The sequence below is a fragment of the Pelodiscus sinensis genome, chromosome 22 (genome assembly GCF_049634645.1).
Source record: "Pelodiscus sinensis isolate JC-2024 chromosome 22, ASM4963464v1, whole genome shotgun sequence".
NCBI lineage: Eukaryota > Metazoa > Chordata > Testudines > Trionychidae > Pelodiscus > Pelodiscus sinensis.
The window spans coordinates 672,900-692,977 of record NC_134732.1 but is presented as its reverse complement, the minus strand read 5'-3'; the positions used below and the strand labels follow the sequence as shown (position 1 = coordinate 692,977).

The 20,078-nt window shown below is 49.3% G+C and overlaps 1 protein-coding gene across 15 annotated transcripts in view; it reads left to right on the top strand.

Annotated features, from left to right (window-relative positions):
* Positions 1-20,078, top strand: part of EXD3 (exonuclease 3'-5' domain containing 3) — a 353,448-nt gene that overhangs the window by 169,566 nt on the left and 163,804 nt on the right. For 14 of the 15 annotated variants that reach the window (XM_014570610.3, XM_006117367.4, XM_025181796.2 and 11 more), the window contains 8 exons: positions 125-266; positions 1,662-1,863; positions 3,506-3,615; positions 4,947-5,157; positions 6,377-6,543; positions 7,179-7,349; positions 11,148-11,201; positions 13,153-13,284. In XM_014570610.3, coding sequence (XP_014426096.2) covers positions 125-266; positions 1,662-1,863; positions 3,506-3,615; positions 4,947-5,157; positions 6,377-6,543; positions 7,179-7,349; positions 11,148-11,201; positions 13,153-13,284 — 1,189 coding nt within the window. Of the gene's footprint in view, positions 1-124; positions 267-1,661; positions 1,864-3,505; positions 3,616-4,946; positions 5,158-6,376; positions 6,544-7,178; positions 7,350-11,147; positions 11,202-13,152; positions 13,285-20,078 lie in introns of those variants that run through there. The other variant, XR_012897236.1, reaches the window with a different exon arrangement.

Sequence of the window (20,078 nt, the reverse complement as noted above, 5' to 3'; positions counted from 1 at the left end):
GGCCACGGAGAGGTTGGAAAAGGTGAGGAGAAGGGAGGCTGGGGAGAGGGCTCCAGGACTTTCTGACTGGCCCTGACCTCCTAGGGTAGCCTGTTGAAAAGCTGCTGCCTGTTGTTCTTTGCAGAGTAGAAGATGCTGGGAGCAGACTGGATGATTGTGCAGAAGATAGAAAGGAGGGTTATTACCAGCTCCCCATCCCTAGGGAGAACATTCACTTCCTGCAGACACGGGAAGAGATGCTGAGGTGGATGGAGAAGGTGCTGCAGGTGAGCCCCTCGCTGCTGGTGGCTTTGTACACGGGCTGTGACCGTCCTCATCGAATGTCAGCGTGTGCCCGGAGCAGCGGGCCTGGCACTTCGGTAGGAAATCCCTGAGGCCTGTGACCTTGGCGATTCACTGGAATAGCTGTTGTGAAACAGGCTAGCAGGAAAACTTCCCATGGGACACTTTATCCTGGATAAAAGCTGCTTTATTCACAGTGCCCAGTGCACGTCCAAAGCCAAAGTGGTTATTCTTCAGTCCAGTCAGTCTTAGGACAGAGCAGCCTGCCCGGCCCTGGAGCTGTTCCCCCCCGGAGCAGCCTGCCCGGCCCTGGAGCTGTTCCCTCCCGGAGCAGCCTGCCCGGCCCTGGAGCTGTTCCCTCCCGGAGCAGCCTGCCCGGCCCCGGAGTTGTTCTCCCCCCGCCCCCGGAGCAGCCTGCCCGGCCCTGGAGCTGTTTCCCCCCCCCCCCCCCGGAGCAGCCTGCCCGGCCCCAGAGTTGTTCTCCCCCCGCCCCCGGAGCAGCCTGCCCGGCCCTGGAGCTGTTCCCCCCCCCCCCCCGGAGCAGCCTGCCCGGCCCTGGAGCTGTTCCCCCCCCCCCCCGGAGCTGCCTGCCCGGCCCTGGAGCTGTTCCCCCCCAGAGCTGTTCCCCCCCCGGAGCAGCCTGCTCGGCCCTGGAGCTGTTCCCCCCCGGAGCAGCCTGCCCGGCCCCGGAGCTGTTCCCCCCCGGAGCAGCCTGCCCGGCCCTGGAGCTGTTCCCCCCCGGAGCAGCCTGCCCGGCCCTGGAGCTGTTCCCCCCCGGAGCAGCCTGCCCGGCCCTGGAGCTGTTCCCCCCCGGAGCAGCCTGCCTGGCCCTGGAGCTGTTCCCCCCCGGAGCAGCCTGCCCGGCCCTGGAGCTGTTCCCCCCCGGAGCAGCCTGCCCGGCCCTGGAGCTGTTCCCCCCCGGAGCAGCCTGCCCGGCCCTGGAGCTGTTCCCCCCCGGAGCAGCCTGCCCGGCCCCGGAGCTGTTCCCCCCCGGAGCAGCCTGCCCGGCCCCGGAGCTGTTCCCCCCCGGAGCAGCCTGCCCGGCCCCGGAGCTGTTCCCCCCCGGAGCAGCCTGCCCGGCCCCGGAGCTGTTCCCCCCCGGAGCTGCCTGCCCGGCCCTGGAGCTGTTCCCCCCCGGAGCAGCCTGCCCGGCCCCGGAGCTGTTCCCCCCCCGGAGCAGCCTGCCCGGCCCCGGAGCTGTTCCCCCCCGGAGCAGCCTGCCCGGCCCCGGAGCTGTTCCCCCCCGGAGCAGCCTGCCCGGCCCCGGAGCTGTTCCCCCCCGGAGCAGCCTGCCCGGCCCCGGAGCTGTTCCACCATTGCTGTTGCAGTCTGTGTCTGTGTAGACAAGCCCTGAGTAGAAACGCCGTTTGTTGCTGCAGCCCGGCCAGGTGGTTGGCATCGACATGGAGTGGAGGCCATCCTTCGGCCTGGTGGGGAAGCCACGCGTCTCAGTGCTGCAGATCGCTGTCGAGGAGCGGGTGTTCCTTTTGGATATGCTGCAGCTCCTCAAGCCAGATGAGATGGAGCAGCTCGCCCGCTTTGTCCAGGCCCTCTTCTCAGATCCAAGCATCATTAAACTAGGTATGTTCAGCTTTCCATGGCAGGAGCTGTCAGCCTTTCCCACTCCTCCACCTGCCGGGGAGCAGCAGGGACTGTCCAGCAGGGCGTCATTGGTTCAGTGAGAACAGGCTTAGAACATTGTTCTCTCCTCGCCTCCGGAGTCCTCTTTGTTAGATGGCTCCTGTAGCTGGAAGCAGGGTGAACAGCTTTCATCACTGCCTGCGCCAGCCCAGAGAGAACAACCCTGTGGGTAACCCATCTGGTACCAGAGCAAACATCTGTCTGGGCTAGCCTGCTCCGCACCAGACCACAACTCTCTGGGTTAGCCCAACCAGCACCCGGCCCCAGAATGCTTGGAGTTAGCCTACTCCGTGTCAGAAACCAAAGCCAGCTAAACACCAGAGCACCCAGTACCAGAAGCCTTAGTATTCCAATTTAGCCCATCCAGAACTAGAACTGATAGATCTCTGGGTTCGCCTGTCTGGTACCAGCACCATTGGCGCTCTGGGTTCGCCTGTCTGGTACCAGCGCCATTGACGCTCTGGGTTCGCCTGTCTGGTACCAGCGCCATTGGCGCTCTGGGTTCGCCTGTCTGGTACCAGCGCCATTGGCGCTCTGGGTTCGCCTGTCTGGTACCAGCGCCATTGGCGCTCTGGGTTCACCTGTCTGGTACCAGCGCCATTGGCACTCTGGGTTCGCCTGTCTGGTACCAGCACCGTTGGCGCTCTGGGTTCGCCTGTCTGGTACCAGCGCCATTGGCGCTCTGGGTTCACCTGTCTGGTACCAGCGCTCTGGGTTCGCCTGTCTGGTACCGGGACCATTGGCGCTCTGGGTTCGCCTGTCTGGTACCGGGACCATTTGCGCTCTGGGTTCACCTGTCTGGTACCAGGACACTGGTGCTCTGGGTTCGCCTGTCTGGTACCAGTGCTCTGGGTTCGCCTGTCTGGTACCAGGACACTGGCGCTCTGGGTTCGCCTGTCTGGTACCAGGACACTGGCACTCTGGGTTCGCCTGTCTGGTACCAGGACCACTGGCGCTCTGGGTTCGCCTGTCTGGTACCAGGACCACTGGCGCTCTGGGTTCGCCTGTCTGGTACCAGGACCACTGGCGCTCTGGGTTCGCCTGTCTGGTACCAGGACCACTGGCGCTCTGGGTTCGCCTGTCTGGTACCAGGACACTGGCGCTCTGGGTTCGCCTGTCTGGTACCAGGACCACTGGCGCTCTGGGTTCGCCTGTCTGGTACCAGGACACTGGCGCTCTGGGTTCGCCTGTCTGGTACCAGGACACTGGCGCTCTGGGTTCGCCTGTCTGGTACCAGGACCACTGGCGCTCTGGGTTCGCCTGTCTGGTACCAGGACCACTGGCGCTCTGGGTTCGCCTGTCTGGTACCAGGACACTGGCGCTCTGGGTTCGCCTGTCTGGTACCAGGACACTGGCGCTCTGGGTTCGCCTGTCTGGTACCAGAGCCATTGGCGCTCTGGGTTCGCCTGTCTGGTACTAGAGCCATTGGCGCTCTGGATTTGCCCCCCCAAAACCAGGGGCCACGAGCTTTATGGGTTAACCCACCTGGAACCAGAACTCAGCGCTCTTGGGTTAGCCTGCCATGTAGCAGAACCCAGAACTCTGTTTTTTCTCTGTGTGATTTGAGGCTTTGACTCTGCAGGTTATGGGATGTCTGGGGACCTGAACAGCCTAGCTTCTACCTGCTCTGCTTTTAAGGACATGGATAAGCAGGTGCAAGGCACAGTGGACCTGCTCACAATAGATAAACAAGTAAGAATGGGAACCTGAAGAGCTGGAAAGTCCTTCACTTGACTGTGCTGGAAGATAACTGTCATTGTTTCACAGCATTGTCTTCGGCATCTGGTATTGCTGGGAGGTGGCTAGATGACCTAATAGATCGGTTTCATCTCTAGTTCCTAGGGTGATGTGATTTTTTTTTTTTAGACAGACCACAAGCATTTACTTTTGATTAGCTGAAAAGAGGTGGCTGGGCATTTTAATAGTTCTCCACTTCACCTTCGTAAAAGGAACCAAAATGGAGCCGGGGTCTACTCACTTTTGGAACACAGCCATCATACTCGTGCTTGCTATGAGCAAGTCCTTGCTGAGTGATCTCTGAGACGAATAAAAGTGTCATTATTCTAGCATTGGTAGGATCCCAGGCACAGTTACGGGTTTCAGGCAGCTCCTTGTGATAAAGAGCCAGGAGCTGTAGACTCAGTGCAGGACAGGCTCTGTGTTCAGCTGCTACCAAAATGCAGCTGGCTCTAGGTGAGAACTCAGTCATTGTGTAGCAACGAACAGTAATTTTAGTAAGGAAATGAAAAATTGCATGTGTTTGAAACTGCAGGGGGCATGTAAGGAGGCAGGATGGGATTAGCCAAACCCAGGGGCTTCTCACCCTAACTCAGGAAACTGGTGTCCACAGTTTTATCCAGACTATGTGAGGGACATTTCAGAATCGTCCTTGTTTGCTCCAGTCCTGAGGCACCTTTTCTGTTTCACACACTGGTGGGGAGGAAGGTGCTGGGGTTCTTGGCTATTCATGTATTTAGTGCCTGGTGGCCTCGGGCTCTCTCCTGTGCATGCTCTGCAAACACATGAGAAGAGAAACTTCCTGACCCAGCTTCTTAGCATCTGAGACGAATGCTTCGGAAGACATGTTGTCACCCTTTTAGCGAGTTCAGAGGAGAGTTCTACAGCCAGCAGGCCAGAAGTCATAGCCAGGCTTCTCGAGTGCGAATCTGATCCTGACCAAGTAACAGGCAATGTAGCTGGCTAACATGTGTTGTAACTTTGCCTTAATAAGATGTTTCAAATAAAAGTCAAGCTAGTCCAATTTTTCCCTTCCATGCTTAGAAACCAGGTTCATTTCCAACAAGTGAGTTTGCAAGCAAATATCCAAGATCTGTTTGCCAGACCAGCCTTGTCTGAGATGGCAGGGCTGGCTGTGTGTACCTCTTCTGAAGTGAAAGGGGATTACGTTGGGGTTACTCCCTGGCCACATGCCTTATTTGGACTTTCCACCCCACTGCAACCTGCAAGATTTCCAGGCTCTGTTTTGAAATCTGTTTGTTTTGCATCTTTCTCTCCCCCTTTAGCTGCAGAAGCGCTGCAGTGGCCGAAAGAAGAGTGGCCTTTCGGTTGATGTACTGTCACAGGAGAAGAGTTGTGGGGACCGAGCGTTCAGACAGCCGGAAAGAGGGCTCAGCCTGCTGGTGCAGCATGTCCTGGGGAAACCTCTTGATAAAACTGAGCAGCTCTCCAACTGGGAGAAACGGCCCTTGCGGGAGGAACAGATCCTTTATGCAGGTCTGATTAGCACGTAACCTAGAGTTAGGTGCTGTGGACAGCTCTGTCCTGGGCCTGCATTTCATTAGATGTGGAAAAAACGGGAAGCAGTGGAGGGGAAAATGGCTTTGCAGGTTAGTTCCTGTTCAAAGAAGCCAGTGTATTTTGTTTGTCCTTTCATGGATCTAGTTTTAATGGCTGGAGTGTAAGCTGTCCAATGTGTCAATATTTCTCTGAGAAAAGAATTTCTTTTCCAGTCAAATCCCACATAAATCAAACTTAATCTCAGTGGAAACTCCTCTGAATAGTTGAAGAGGAAAAAAGTCCATTTCCTTCTGCCTCCTTTCACTGCACACGGCTTTTCTGGGAAATTGCTGTTATGTCTTGTATGTCACAAGGATGCAGTGAAATCAAAATGGGCCTGGATAGAGTTCGGAGCTGCAACTCGGGCACCGGTCTAGGCAGGTCAATATGAACTGGAGGTGTCAATCCAGAGACGGGTCCCAGTGAGGGCGGTAAAACAGGGCAGCCCAGTGTTAAATCCACCCTTCTGTGAGCAAGAGCAACTCACATTCAGATCAGTGTTTGAGATTTGCATAAGTGACTAGGAGATTTAGCCACCTGATTCCCATTGAAATGAGTAGGGGTTGGGTAGCTAAATCCTCAATCAGAAATGAATGTCTCAAGGAGTGGAAGTTGCAGCTTCTTTATACCAAGGCTGAGTGCGGCTCCATGCCTTGGAGTTCTGTGGGGGATAGACCAGAGTTGTGCCACTTCTGAACTGAGGAAATGGAATTCTGGGCTAGCGTTCTGGAGGTTGATCCTTTCTAGTCCAGCGCCGTCAGCACCTGTCCTGGGAGCTCAATATTGTCTAGCAGCATCACCACCACTCCCACTGCTTACTGGGCTCTTAGAGGACATTTGGGGTAAATTAGAGCTAAATAGCACTGACCACAGACTGACAGGGCTGGTGGCAGGAAACAAACTTTATGGGACTGTGGGAAACTTGGCCATACCCATGGTAAGTGGACATCTGGCTCACTCAAATCATGCTGAACCATGGATGTTGCTGAACCAGAGACTGGAGAGGTTCAGCCTGTATATACTGAATCTGTACATGAGTGTAAAATACACTGCTAGGTACCTGCAGCTACCAGGAGCAACGGGATGTAGTTGCATTTGTATAGGTGACGAGTCTTTTCTTTCTATCTCAGACTGACGGGTATATTCTGTTTTATAGCGTCGGATGCGTACTGCTTGCTGGAGGTGTATAAGAAACTGTGTGAGGATCCATCAGGCTTTGGTCTGTGTTCAGACCTCACTGAGAGCCTGGTGAGGAAACCTAACCCAAAGCCCAGGGCAAAGAAGCCGCTGAATCAGCAAGAAATGCCAACAACTTCGAAGCAGGTTTGTGGACATCTCCAAAGAGCTGCACGTTGCTCCCAGTTTCTTCAAACTATACATGGGTCTCACCGCCTCGAGCAGGCGCCTGCCAAGCCTGTCTGCAGCCTTTCTTTGGTCCTGGAGAGCAGCAGTCCTTCTCACTTCCCTGTTTTCCTGGGGAAATGTGTGGAACTTCAAGGTGCAAGTTCTAAAAATTCCCAGCATAGGTCAATTCCTATGGGAATATTGCCGGCTGTTCCCCTTTGTCAGGGAGCGAGGGTAAAGTGCACAGTTTGCCACATTCCTCGCTCTGGCTGGGGCGCACAGGGGGCAGATGAACCTGGACCTGCCCCAGCTGGGGACCATGCTCCCATTCCCTGCGGCGGCCATGGAGAGGCGCTTCTCACCTGGCCCTAAGTGGCTGTGCTGATAGAGGGCTGGAGCCAGTCCTCTCTCCCCAGGGCAGCCTGCAGACTTGAACTGCTCGTCCCCAGCCCCACCCCAGAGTGCTGATTGAAGTGAAGCCTGGACATTTTCCTTTTCTTTTCCAAAAACCAAAATGAATTATGTTAAGGACCCGAGTAGCCCCTTGTAAATCTTCTAGTTTGAAATAAAATAAATAAACATCAGTCATTCCTGAATGTCTGGTTTTTTTATAGCTAGCCAAAGTGATAGGCCCAGAGGCTGTGAGCGCCCCTCCTCCTGTCTCCCCCAAGGAGTTCAGCGTGGTCTGCGATAACATGCTGCAGGGGCTTGGGCGCCACCTTCGCTGCCTCGGCGTGGATGTTCGCATGCTGGAGAACGATGAGAGCCATCGAAAAGCTGCTGAGGTCAGTCCTGCACCGCACGGCAGTGTTTAAATGAATGCGATTTCAGGTGGTATCAAAAGGCCTGGGAACATTGACTGCTGCACACTTAGCCTTGGCCCGTGATGACACCTCAGTGTCTGTTACAAGTGGCCCTGGGGCCCTGACTATTGTCATGCTTTCCACTTTGGGGGGAGATGCGGGGAACAGACCCTGTTTGCCTGGAACTCTGTGATCTCGCGGCTTGTTCCTTAGACGCGCAGGTGGACCGCAATCAGAGCAGGGCTGAGAGTGAAGGGTTCCATGATAAAATACCAGGAAACTTACCAGCTAGCTAGCATGCGCAATTCCAGGCTCCCTAGAAATGAATCAGAAGTGAACATTCAAGAAGGAAGGCTCACTGTGTCGACGGGGACACAAGCTTTTTCATTTCACATGGGTTTCTACTATGGCCGAAAGGGAGCTATCCAGCCCACACAGCGTTTGTGGTATCGAATATGCAGTGATGACCAGGCCTAGTGTACAGGATGTTTCTTCTTCAGATGTCTGCTTGGCGGAAAGCCTCAGCAGTCCCTCGCTTCTAATATCCCCTCCCTGACACACATGAGTCATTCATATACACTAGGTCTCCCGCATTCCCCCACATCCGTTTTCTTGTCCTGATGCCTTATCGTGCTGTGAACAGGATGTTTCCGGTTGCACTCTCTATGGTGATCAGGCAAACATCCCTTTACTTTCAAAAAGCCCTTGGCAAGTTTCCGCAAGGGAGAGACTTTGCTATGTGCTTGGATAATCAGATTGCTCTGCTACCTTTACAGCTGAGGAGCTTGATTTAATCCAAGTCTAATGCGGAATATTGCATACCTAGAAATGAAGCAAGTGACTCTCCCAAGGACAGGAGAAAGCTCTGAATAGTGATCACCAGGGAAAGAAGCTTTCATGCTAGCAAAAAAGCGCTAGCTGGGCTCATTCCATGCACATGCAAAATTTGGGTTTGTTTCTCCATTAGTTATTTCAGTTATATTATTGGTCACATCTGCATACATACACCCCTTTCTTGCGTTCATATTGTAAAGATCACCCTAGCCAAGCACAGCCCCTTGAATAGCCCCACATCTGCTTCCTGTTGTTTTTCCAGCACCAGTTGCTAAAGCAAATGTGACTGTTACTAAGAGGATAGTCTGACCTTTTGGATTTTATCTGAGGTGTTGCTCACAAGCAAAGGGCAAGCCTGCATCTATGGGATTCCACTGGGTCCTCTTGCAATAATGTCTATGGCAGGGATAGAGCAATAGCATCTTTTGCTTTGGGAAGTACTACTCCCAAATCCACACTGAACCCTGTGCCTGTACTGGGTGCTGCTTCCGACTTTTCTGCAGCGAACTGCCAAGTGTTGCCTTCAGGGTGGTGGCTGTCCTAGGAAGACTTGTCTCATCAGACCTGGATTTTCAAATCCGATGTGCTGCACCAAATGTGAGAATGAATTAAAAAATGGGGCGGAATTAAAATCTCTTTTATGAATTGCTTTTCAGTTAAATCTGCTCACCCTGGAATAAAAGGTCTCATACATGGACTGTCAGTGAATAAATCCTTTCCACCCGTCTGTGATTAGCCAGTAACTTGCATGTGAACATCTGGTTTATACTAGAGTGTGGGCACCAGATAATTTTGGAAACCCTCTGACTTGGCCCTGCTGTGCAAGTGATGGACAGTAGCAAATCTCTCCAGTGGCTGGTGATGGGGCACTAGATGGGAGAGAAGATTCTTTCCCAGGTGTGTGTCTGGTGGGCCTTGCCCACACGCCCAGGGTCTAACTGATCACCATCTCGTGGCTCAGAAAGGAATCGTCCCCAGGCCAGATTGGCAGAGAGCTTGTTTGGTTGGTTTTGGTTCTGCCTTTCTCTGCAGCACAGGGCACTGGTTACTCGCAGGTTTAAACTAGTGTAAATGGTGGATTCTCTGTCACTCGATGTCTGAGACTTCCAGTGACCCAGCTAGAGGTTGGGGGCCTATGACAGGTGGGTGGGTGAGGTTCTGTGGCCAGTGAAGGGCAGAGGTCAGACTAGCGAGTCATTTTGGTCCTTCAGGCCTTGCAGTCTCAGGCTTTGAGTTAGGCACAGTGTACGCAAAGGAGAGGGGAGGCTACTTGTCTTAGTGCAGTTGAACGCTCTGAGATGTTTTGTCCCATGGGCTCTGTCTGCTCCCCTGCTGTCCCCAGCAGTGGAAGCCTGCGTTTCCTTTTCTGTGCTTGTCCTCTCCCTGTCCTGGAGCAGAATGTGCTCTCCACCGCCTGTCCTTGCAGAGCCAGGCTGGGGCGAGCTCAGCATACAGTTTCATGGAAGTGCCTTACCCCCTTCCCACATGGGATCCCGCTGCTTGGGGCGTGTTTTCTGAGCCCAAATGTGGTGTTCCACTGCAAACAGCAGTCTCATGGTCTAGATCCTGCATGTGGCAGGTCAGTCTTGGACACCTCTTGGACGCCTTTGCAGACTAAGGAATAACTCCCCTGCCATTGGTGAGAGCGAGCAGTATATTGGTCAGCAGACCAAGGCGGCAGAATGCACAGTGCACAAACCATTGAAAGATGGTGCCAAATGCAGACAGAAGCACAGAAATCGCTGAGCTGAGACACAGTGCATCCCAGAGCATTCGGACAGGAGCCAGGATGCCCTCTGGCCAAACAGGTCTGAAACGAAGCTCTGTGTCTAGCCTTCTTATGCTGCATGTGGCGGGCAAGGTTCTGAAGATGATGATGATTAATAATAAATACCACCTAGTGAATCATGGATGAATCAGCTGCAAAGTTAGATGACAACTTCAGGGCTTTGACTCTCTTCAGATGTGTTTCTCTAGGCTGGATGGGCCCAAGAAGAACATGCATTTGTATGTAGCTGAGCCAGAGATGAGGTGCTTTTAAGAAACACACAGTTTAATTTCTAAAGCTTTGCCTTCCCCTGTTACACTTAATGACAGCCTAGTGCGTCCTGGAGCAAAAGGAGAGACATTGCATTGTATTGATTTCCGGGCGTTTCCTCTTGCCAGCATTGAGGACTAGTGTTGATAGAAGCCAGAAGGAGCTTCCTAGGCAGCCAGAGGAGAGGTCCCAATGACTTGAGGTCTGATACATGGAGAGAGCGTAGCATCTCCAACACAACGCAGGTCAATGCATAGAGATGAGAATAAGCTCATGCCTAGATCAGTGTGCAGTCTCTGTTAGCAGTGACTCTTAAATCCATGTGTGTAGCTAAAGGAAGGTGCTGGTTTTACATGGGAAATATCCCATTGCCGTAGTCTGTAGTATATTGACATGTATAGTAGAGTGGGGACCTGTGGGGTGCAGCTGGATCACACAGAGAACCAGGCACGTTTTCATCGTTTTGAAACATCTTGGTTCCAGAATTACTCACCTGTTCTGCTGCCAAGCCGTTCCAAATGAATCTTACCAGTCAAGAGCCTGGCTTGGGCCCCCTCAAGCATTCGATGCAAACGTGTGCTGGAATGACGGGCTTGTGGCTAAGCACTTGGACTGGAAGTCATGAGAGAAGCTCTGCCCCTGCTTCCTGTGCGAGCTTGGACAAGTCACAAGCTTTCTGTCAGTCGGGGCGACAGCTCCATCGTCTCTCCCGAAGTGTGAGGCCCCTTTCATTACCATTTGATGCTTTCTGGTATGGTGCTCATGGAATCTACAGAAAGGCTCTTGTATAGAGCAAGAATCTGCATCACCAAAGGTGTTTATTTTTTAATATGCTCTGATTGGGAAGGAAAATCGGAATTAATTGATATTTTTATCCATGTTAATTATGGCTTTTTCTTTGTTCCCAGATTGCCCGGAAGGAAGGAAGGGTCATTTTAACCTCTGGACTCCCATATCAAACAGTAAGTTTCTGGTGTTTCTCTTTTGTAGTATAATTTCATGGACTGGGATGCACAAAGTGGAGGAGAGGAAAAGTCAAATGTGAAAGCAGCAGCTGGACTTACTTTTTCATCTGTTTCCTGCACTGAATGCCATTGATTTGTAAAGGATTTTGTAAGGCTTGTTCTAGCTCTGCATGTCAGAGTATTGGGAATAAGTTTCTTTTACACTTTGTATTCAGCCAGAGGCAAGAGCAATTATGCTGCATCTCCGAATTTAAAATAAAGCAAACACATCTCAGAACAAAGTGGCTCTGTGCAGCTTATCCCTCATGATTCAGTGCAATTCACTTCCCATCCATTTCATCAAGGAGTAAAAAGAGATTCCTGTTTCTTGGCTGGATCAGAACTGACAACGCTATCTGCTGTTCTAATGCTCTGGAGTTTTTCTTTAGGCCTGGAAGAGATAGGATGGAAATGCCAAACACAGTTGGAAGCTTGAGTTGCTTTTTGTGTATGGAAAAAATAGAACAACCCGTGCATTCAGTCCCATATCAAATGCCCATGTCCCTCAGTGAAACAGAATGCAGTTCCCCTCCCAGATACCATTAATGCAGTGTTAGGGGGATATATTCAACTCCACCGGTCAGTGATTGAAATGGTACAACACCCATTGTAGAAGGTCACGGGTCTCGTCTTGTGACCCACAAATTAATTTAGAGCAGTAAAACTGGTGGGTGCCAAGGAGAGGACAGATTCCAGACCACAGATGCAAAAGATCCCAACTGTCTTGTCTCTGTGTCTGTAGGAGTGATCACAGAACCCGTTGTGCATGGTTAGTACTGAATATTATGTGGTGGCATTTGTGAGAGAACACTGAAAATACTAAGGCTATGTCCACACTAAGGAGCTTACAGTGGGACAACTGGACTGAGGCAGCTGTGCTGCTGTAAGATCGCTTCTGGAGCCACTTCACGCTCTCCCACTGACGGCAGAAAGCCACCTCCAGGAGTGGTGGGAGCTGTTCGGGCAGGAGATGCTCTCCCACCACCATAGTGCTGTGCTCATGACCAGACCACATATGCTGGAGAAACTTATGTTGTTCTGGCAAGGGAGGTGTTTTCCACACCCCTGGCTCTGAGGTTTTGGCTAGGCTGCAGGCCTCTTTCGGAAGAAGCTTTTCCAGCTTTTCCACACTGCAAAAGCGCATCGAAAAAGCGATCTGCTTTTTCCACAGATAGCATCCACACTGAATGGACGCGCTCTCGCATTTAAGCTGTGATTACTATAGACGGAGTGGCCACCAGGGAACTTGTGCTTTTTCCCCCTCCCTCTTCCCCATTCACACACACCTTTTTCCAAAAGAGCTCTTTTGGAAAAGGGCTTCTTCCTCATTGAAAGAGGCTTACCGATGTCGGAAAACCCCTCTGTTCTTTCGATTTTTTTCCCCAAAAGAACACGATTGCAGTGTGGATGTAAGTGAAGTTTTTCCGAAAAAACTCTTCAGTGTGGACGCACCCTTAGGACTTCAGCTAAGTGGCTAGGAAAAAGGGTGCAATACAAATGAACCTAAGAAGGGGAGGTAGTTCCAAGTGCTACTTCCCATTTCATAGCTTGTTTTAATCATGCCAGTGTACGATCTTCCAGCTAGCCTCGGCCAAGAGCTGTGGTTAAATAAAATCCCCCATTGTCATGCTAGAGTGTACCACTACATTCTAAGCGAAAGAGGAAATCAAACTGGCTGTCATGTATAGTACATTCTGAACATTGTATTGCTCCAACAAACTCAAAGCCACAAAGGTGGCCACGTGTTAAATTACCTTCTGAGGTTGTTAGATCTGAATTTTAGTGAGTTAACACAATAGCATCAAACTTGGTTTTAAAATAAGAACTGCCATATTGGAATGAGCCCAGATCTCAGTGGTGCGAATGCTTTGTTTGTCATCTCATTGGTGTGTGAATTTGTCTTTTGAAGCTACAGTCCCAGGTGGGAGAAGGAAGATGTTTCTCTGTGGATTGCTCGGAAAAAGCAAAGGAGCAGGCCCTCCAGGTTCTGAAGCACTTCAATGTTAAAGTGTCCGTTGCAGATGTCTTCAGCCGTTGTCAGGTAGGACTCTTCCTTTCTGAATTAGTAGCATTGCTTTGTTAGTATCTGTGCATAGCCGACACCACTGTAATAGTCAGGTTTCTTGTCTTTTGGTCTTGCTTTGAGTTCCCAGGTTCCCACGTATGCTTGGGAAAGGTGTCACAAGGCAGTGTGTCTTTTGGAATGTGCTAATATCCTTTAGAAATGTTGAACAATAAGCTAGAATAGCAACAATGCACTGAAGAGTGCTAGCATCTCTTTTGGGGTCTTCTTTTAACCTTAATGTTCACAGATCTCGTCATCATTGTTCCTCCTTTCTCTACTAGCATGTGCTGATTTTATTATGAAGCGTGGGTAATATGGCTCTGTTGTTCTGATAAGTACTGATTACATTAATGGAGAAAGATCTGTAGGTTTTGAAGGCTAGGTTTTTTTGTGTCAGGGTTGTTTGTTAGTTCACTTTGCTGCCAGCTGAATAACCCAGTTTATATTTAGCATTGGGTACTCATAGATTATTTTTTCGAATAAGTCTGGTTGCGTTAGGCCTGAATATTCTTCATACTCTGTTCTCTTCCGATTTCACTGTTAACATGCTGAAATGGATTTTTTTGAAAATTGTATAAGCCATCTTGTGACTTGCAACCTCTCTTATCTTAGCCTCACTTTTAATGAGAGGAAAGGAAGAAATATACAACCCTGACTAGAAAGGGAGCATTCCCATATGGGGAAACGAGTCAAGTCTAGTGTTTCAGTGTCTTCTGTTTCATTCCCTCTGGTAAATAGCAGCAGGGTCTCCTAGGATTGTGGAGTTTGCAAATTTTTCACCAAAAGGCCGTGACTATTGGGAAAGCACATTAGCATGGTGCCCTAGAGTTCCATTTCCATCTGATTTCAAAAGCTGTTGAAAGAAGGTCTGTAATTCACTCAGAAAATGAGTGGGCCAGTGATTCGGGAGCACCCCTAGGACGGGACTATCACCGTGCTGAGCAGGTGGTGTGAACGTGATCAGGAAAGATGGAGATCGTCAGGTATCGGTTAATGTACTCTTGTGGTTTCATTCTTTTCCGAAGAGATTTAGCATTTATCTAAAACCACAAGCAGCCTTCTTGGTTATTTTTGTGTACAAACATGCTAACCAGCCATGTAACCTCAGCAGAGGGATTGCTGAGGAGTTCATAAAATAAACTGAAAACCAGTGAAAAGCCATGTGAACAAACGTGTGATAACTGCAGTTGGGTCTGTAGCTTGTGGTATAAAACTGGCCCCCTGGTTATCAGAACTAGGAGGGTGCAATAGATAAAGGGTCTTTTATTGGACCAACTTTGGTTGGAGAGAGACAAGCTTTCATGCTTGCCAAAGCTCCTCTTCGAGTGTGGGAAAGGACGCCGAGTGGCACAGAGAAATGTAAGGTGGAAAAGATTGTTTAGCACAAGCTGAGGGACTGCTCAAGGCAGAGTGGCCCATTAATATTTTTACATGACCTACCCTGAAAGGCCCCTTAGTACATGTGCTCTTCATGCTAAATAATCTGTTCCACCATGGATTGTGCTGTGGCGCTGGGAGCCCCTTTCTCAGACCTGAAGAAGAGCTCTGTGTGGCTGACAGCATAGTCCAAGAAAAGATGTTACCGCACCCCCCTTGTGTGCCTGCTATCCTGGGACCACATGGCTACAACTACACCCGCTGGATGGTGCAGGTGCTGGAACTGCTTAGCTTGGCAGTTCTGCAATCTGTGCTGCTCTGCAATCATCGTTACTTGTTGTATAAATCGGTGCCTAGCAAAGTCCCATGCGTATCCTCCTCCTTCCAGAAGAAATCTGCACCTGTGTATGATGATGGTAAAAGAGCTGTATTTACTCTCACATGCTAGGGGACAGACCCTGCCTTTTTTGTCAAGCTGTTTGGTATTTACAGGGAAGCCCGCAGGTAAATACACGTATAAAATCCAGAGGTGGGACTAAAGGTTGCACTTATAGTGACATTTGGGTAAGGATTCAAGTATGTGGGGCATAATTGTTCTATATAAGAAGCTGCCGAAATACTGTTGCAGAATCTTGTTATACATTGATGTGTCTACAGGTAGTTGCTGCATTTGTATAATTTTAGCTCAGAATTGCTGTTTCTTGGATGTTACAAGTAGCTTACTGGCGAAAGCCCTGCTGCTTCTCACCCTACTTTTGGAGCTGTCTAATCCCCACTGTTGATCTCGTCTGTGCCTTCAATTCAATGTAGCCACGTTGTAGGGATGTGGCTTTTCAGTGCTGATTTGCATACAGAACTGAGAAGATTCATATATCTCTGAGGTTGTACTGCTAACTTAATGTGCGTACAGAACCTTTCCTTCCCACTGGAGACCAATTCCCTTCCAAATCGGGGCTACAAGAATCACTTCCTTACTAGCTCTTGCCTGATTCCAATGGGTGCTCAGGACCAATCAGGTAACCAGCGTAGATCATGCTGCACAAAAGTGTTGGTGGGGCATTTGAGCAAATCAAAAAAGAGGGCAAAACGCTGCTGTTCCTCAGGATCTTCAATATGAACACAGAGTATTCAAAACTTACTTTTTAAGGTCTTGTCTAAAGGCCCCATGCACTTCTCACAGCAAACTTTATGAAGTTAATTGTGTTTACTAGCCTATGTCTACACTGCCTCAGAAAGCTGATGCAAGGTATACAAGTCCCGCTATGTGAATAACAAAACTGGAGTCAACGTATCGTAGGTCGAGTTACCATGGAGTCTCCAATGAGACAAACTCTCCCATTGACTTCTCTACCTCTGACAAAATGAGTAAGGTTACAAGGGGTTGACTGCAGAGTGATCTGCAGTGATTTGCTGGGTCTTCACTAGATCTGCTAAATCAACCATCGATCGATCCGTCTCGGAGCCGCCAGCCCCGCTGTAGTGTAGATGTAACTGAGGATGAATGCAGGACTTACAGCTCTAAGCCATCCCCCCCCCACACACACACATTATATTATCTGACTTTGTCTTGACCAGAGTAAAGACCATGGCCCTCAAATATGAGCTCACTTTGTTGCTGCCTTGGCATGAGAGTGGTCACTTCTGCAGAAGCAATCAAGGGCTTTCTACTCCCCTCAGAGCACAGACCAAGGCTAGTGCAGAGATTTCAAGATAACCAATGTCAAAGCCCAAGCACTGTATCGTCCGCTTGACAATGTGGCTCTCTGACTTTGGCCACCTTCCTTCCTTGTGGATGTGGAGCTCGGCTTCGTGGTCTCTGAACAACTGGCCCTTGAATGGAGAGTTTCTATTCCACTGCCAGAGACCTGGAGGTTTGTTATCAGCTGTGATCGTCAGTGACAGAGAAGCATTTTCTCTGTGTTGCAGGAAGCAATACGGCACCCTCCCTGTCTCACAGGGCCTTGTTTGGTCTCTCGTGCTCATAGTCTGTAAATGATCCGATGAATGTCAGCAAATATTGTTACTGCACGTAACACAGAAGGCATTAAAAATAGCCACCCGTTCACTGTGGTGTCCAGGATTGTCATGCAGTGCACTTCCTCTTAGCAGCCCCCTTGGCATGATGGAGATCTCCCTTGGGAATGGAGAGGAGCCTGACTTGCTTTGTTGCCCAGCTCTGAGATCAAATCTTTCTCAGTTGAAGCAAGCATAGGTGCTAGTTCCCTGTGTGACCGAAGGAAAGAGTCACCTCCATGTGCTTCTTCCTTGCTCTGCTTTGTGTTTTAAGTTCTTTATGAATCATCAGAGACTACATCTACACTATAGCCTGAATTGACACTCTGATATCAATCCACTGGTGGTCCATTTAGTGGGTCTAGTCAAGACCCACTAAATCGACTACAGATTTCTCTCCCATCAACTCCATTACTCTACCTCAGAGTAATGGAAGTCAACAGGGGAGTTTCTCCTGTTGATCCACCTGCAGCGTAGAGCCTGCAGTAACTCAACTTAAGGTATGTCACTTCTAGATACATTATTCACCTAGATGGAGTTGTGTAGCTTAAGTCGACCTTCTGTTGTAGTGTAAGTGTAGCCTCAGATACACGTGCAGCTGAAGTGAATGGAAGTGGTGTGCATGTCTTTGAGATTAGAAAATGGATTTTAGATCATACAATCCATATACTATTGCCTATGCTCATCTTGAAAGACCTAGAGAAGCACTTAGGGGCTGCCTGGGGATTTTTTAAAGTCAGGCCTTAAATACCACCAGTGGATTTTAAGGTCAATTAGCAAACCAGGTTGGTTAAAAGACTTAATGAAGCTCAGGTTGTAAACTTATATCAGCCACTCAAGTATGTCTCAGCAAACCATTATGTCATGTGTGTCTGCCTGTGCGCGCACATACATATAGCTGAAATCCAGGAAATTTTAAATGAATTTTTTAAGTTTAAGACCCATCTCCACTTTTCACCAACACCTTTTTAATGTACGGCATCCCAAGCACCTTGGTAGGTGAGATTAGTATCTGTTGGGTATGGAATAATCTCTGAAGGGAAGCAGAGCAATCCCACCACTTGGACATTTCAAACTAGATTGGACACAACACTAAAGGTACTGTAGGAAACAAACGTGTACTGGCAGAGAGTCGTGACTTACAAGGTCTTTCTTCTCTGCTTCCTGTGGTTCTATGAAATCTCTCTCAATAAAATCCCTCATGAACGCTAATGAAGCAGCTGCAGATAGTTTCATTTCTATTTCTAACAATACAGTGTGAAGTTTGCCTATTTAGTGACCTTTTCCAATGGGACTGAAGTAGGTAGAACTATCATTTCCTTTGCTGGCTGGAGTATGCTGTCTAGGCTATACACAATTTTGCCGATGAAAAACCACTTGTGATAATGAAGGTAATTGTGATAATTCAGGATAGGGAAGCAGAAAACTTCCACTGTGAATAACATTGCTGTAGGCAAGATCATATAGGCCTTGTTGCAGGTTTAGTGGTGACAAACTGAGGGGCTGTGCAGCAGACTATTAGCTTCAGAGCTTTGGTAACCTTTATATAGCAAGTGCTTGTTATTGTCATTCAAAAAACAGACAGACAGATAAAAAGCTGTTCTTGTGATGTAAGCATAGTCTGTAAGGGTTTCTAACTTGGCTGTAAAATGTTGTTGGCCCAAGAGCCTACAAACCCATTCTGAGCCAGGAGGGCCTGTCCATCTCCAAATGTGCTGGGTTTCTTCTCTTTGGATACAAAGTTCAAGCTTGAACTGGAAAGGCAAAGTGCTTATAAGCTGATGTGTGAATGTCTGGTGTGAAATACAGCTCTTCCGTTGAACGCAGCAAGAATTCTCCTGCTGTCCGCTTGGCAGGCAGCATTGACCAAGGAGTAAATAACTGCATGGGACTCAGAAGACCAGGATTGTATTCCTGGCTCTACCACTGAGCTACTAGGTCACCTTGGGCAAGTCACTGGCTCTGTTTCAGCCTCTGTTTCCTTCCCCACCCTTTGTCTGTTGCATCTATTCAGCTCTGAAGTGATTCGGGGCTATGACTGTTTCCCGCAATAGGTTTGTACAGCATCTAACACAATGGGACCCTATCTCGGGGCTTATAGGTACGACTGTGTCCCAAATGATGATAATACCCTCTCCAAAATCAAATATGCAGAAAAGAAAAAAAAATACTCTGAGCCTTACTGTGGTTTCTTCAGCTGAATCTCCCTCTCTTTATTGTGTGACTGCAAGTTCTAATAACTCGTTTCTTTCTTCTCCCTGAATTTTCTGATCCCTCATAACCAAATCACTTAATCTTTGCTGATGGCCTGCAGGATGTGCAGTAGCTGCTGTTTTCACTGCCTGTAGATCTGAGATCTGATGCTCTTTGCCCTTGCACTTTCAAAGTGACTTGCTCCAACCATTTTGAAAGGCATCAGTGTGGGACTGGAGGTAAGAGGAAATTACCGAGTTAGAAATGCTGCAGCTGCTTCAGCAAATGTTTCCATCTTTGCTCGGTTAAGGTAACAAACCTCATGGCTGTGAAGTTCATCATGTGCAAGCGCTGATGTGCTCCGCATGAAAGTGGCATGGAGCACTCCGTTTGTCTGGGGCAAAGATAAAGGTCTTCTGATGAGATGAAAAACCCCAGGCCTGGGGCACTTGACAAGTAGCTTTGAAGCCAGCCTGGGAACGCTGGCAATATTAGTTGATAAGTAATAATATAGATCCCTCAAGCTGTCATCTCGCCTGAAAATGCCCACGCCTTTCGTGAGCCTCTATCACAGCAGTCTGATCAGCAGGCTCTTTTGTTCCTTTAATGTGGGTTGTGCTGTTGGTCCAGATGAGAATGAGAACTTCCAGCCATCTCCTTTCTCACAAACTTGTAAGCTGAGTCGTTCTCTCCATTCGATCCCTTTTCTGAGCTTGGTACAGCCTGACAGAGATTTTACAAAAGGGCAGTCACCCTGGGTTACTCATGCAATTGTGGGGCTTTCCGTTGTGCTCTGCACAAATCCAGGACAAGTCAAAGGAGCCGAGTTGCATTAGGTCTCTTTCTTCTCCAGAGACAGGGAGATTCTAAATAACATTTGTCATTTGGTTACCTTTTCAAATAAAGCGCCACCCACAAGATCAGCAAAAAGTGTAAACAAACTGATATTCACAGAAGCCACAACACTTCAGCTGCACCATCAGGCCTGTATGTGTTGTGTCTCCGATTCCTACTTCTTGGCTCTTGTACTCTCTCTGGGAAGGGATGTGTCTTGCTGTGTGTGTGTAAAGCTACCAGTAGTATGTGTACCAAGAAATAACCAGGTCCAGATGCATGTTTTTTACCAGCTTGAGAGCTTTGTGAAATGTCATATCGCTTTGAAACCCTCTGTGGTTTAATAAAAGGCT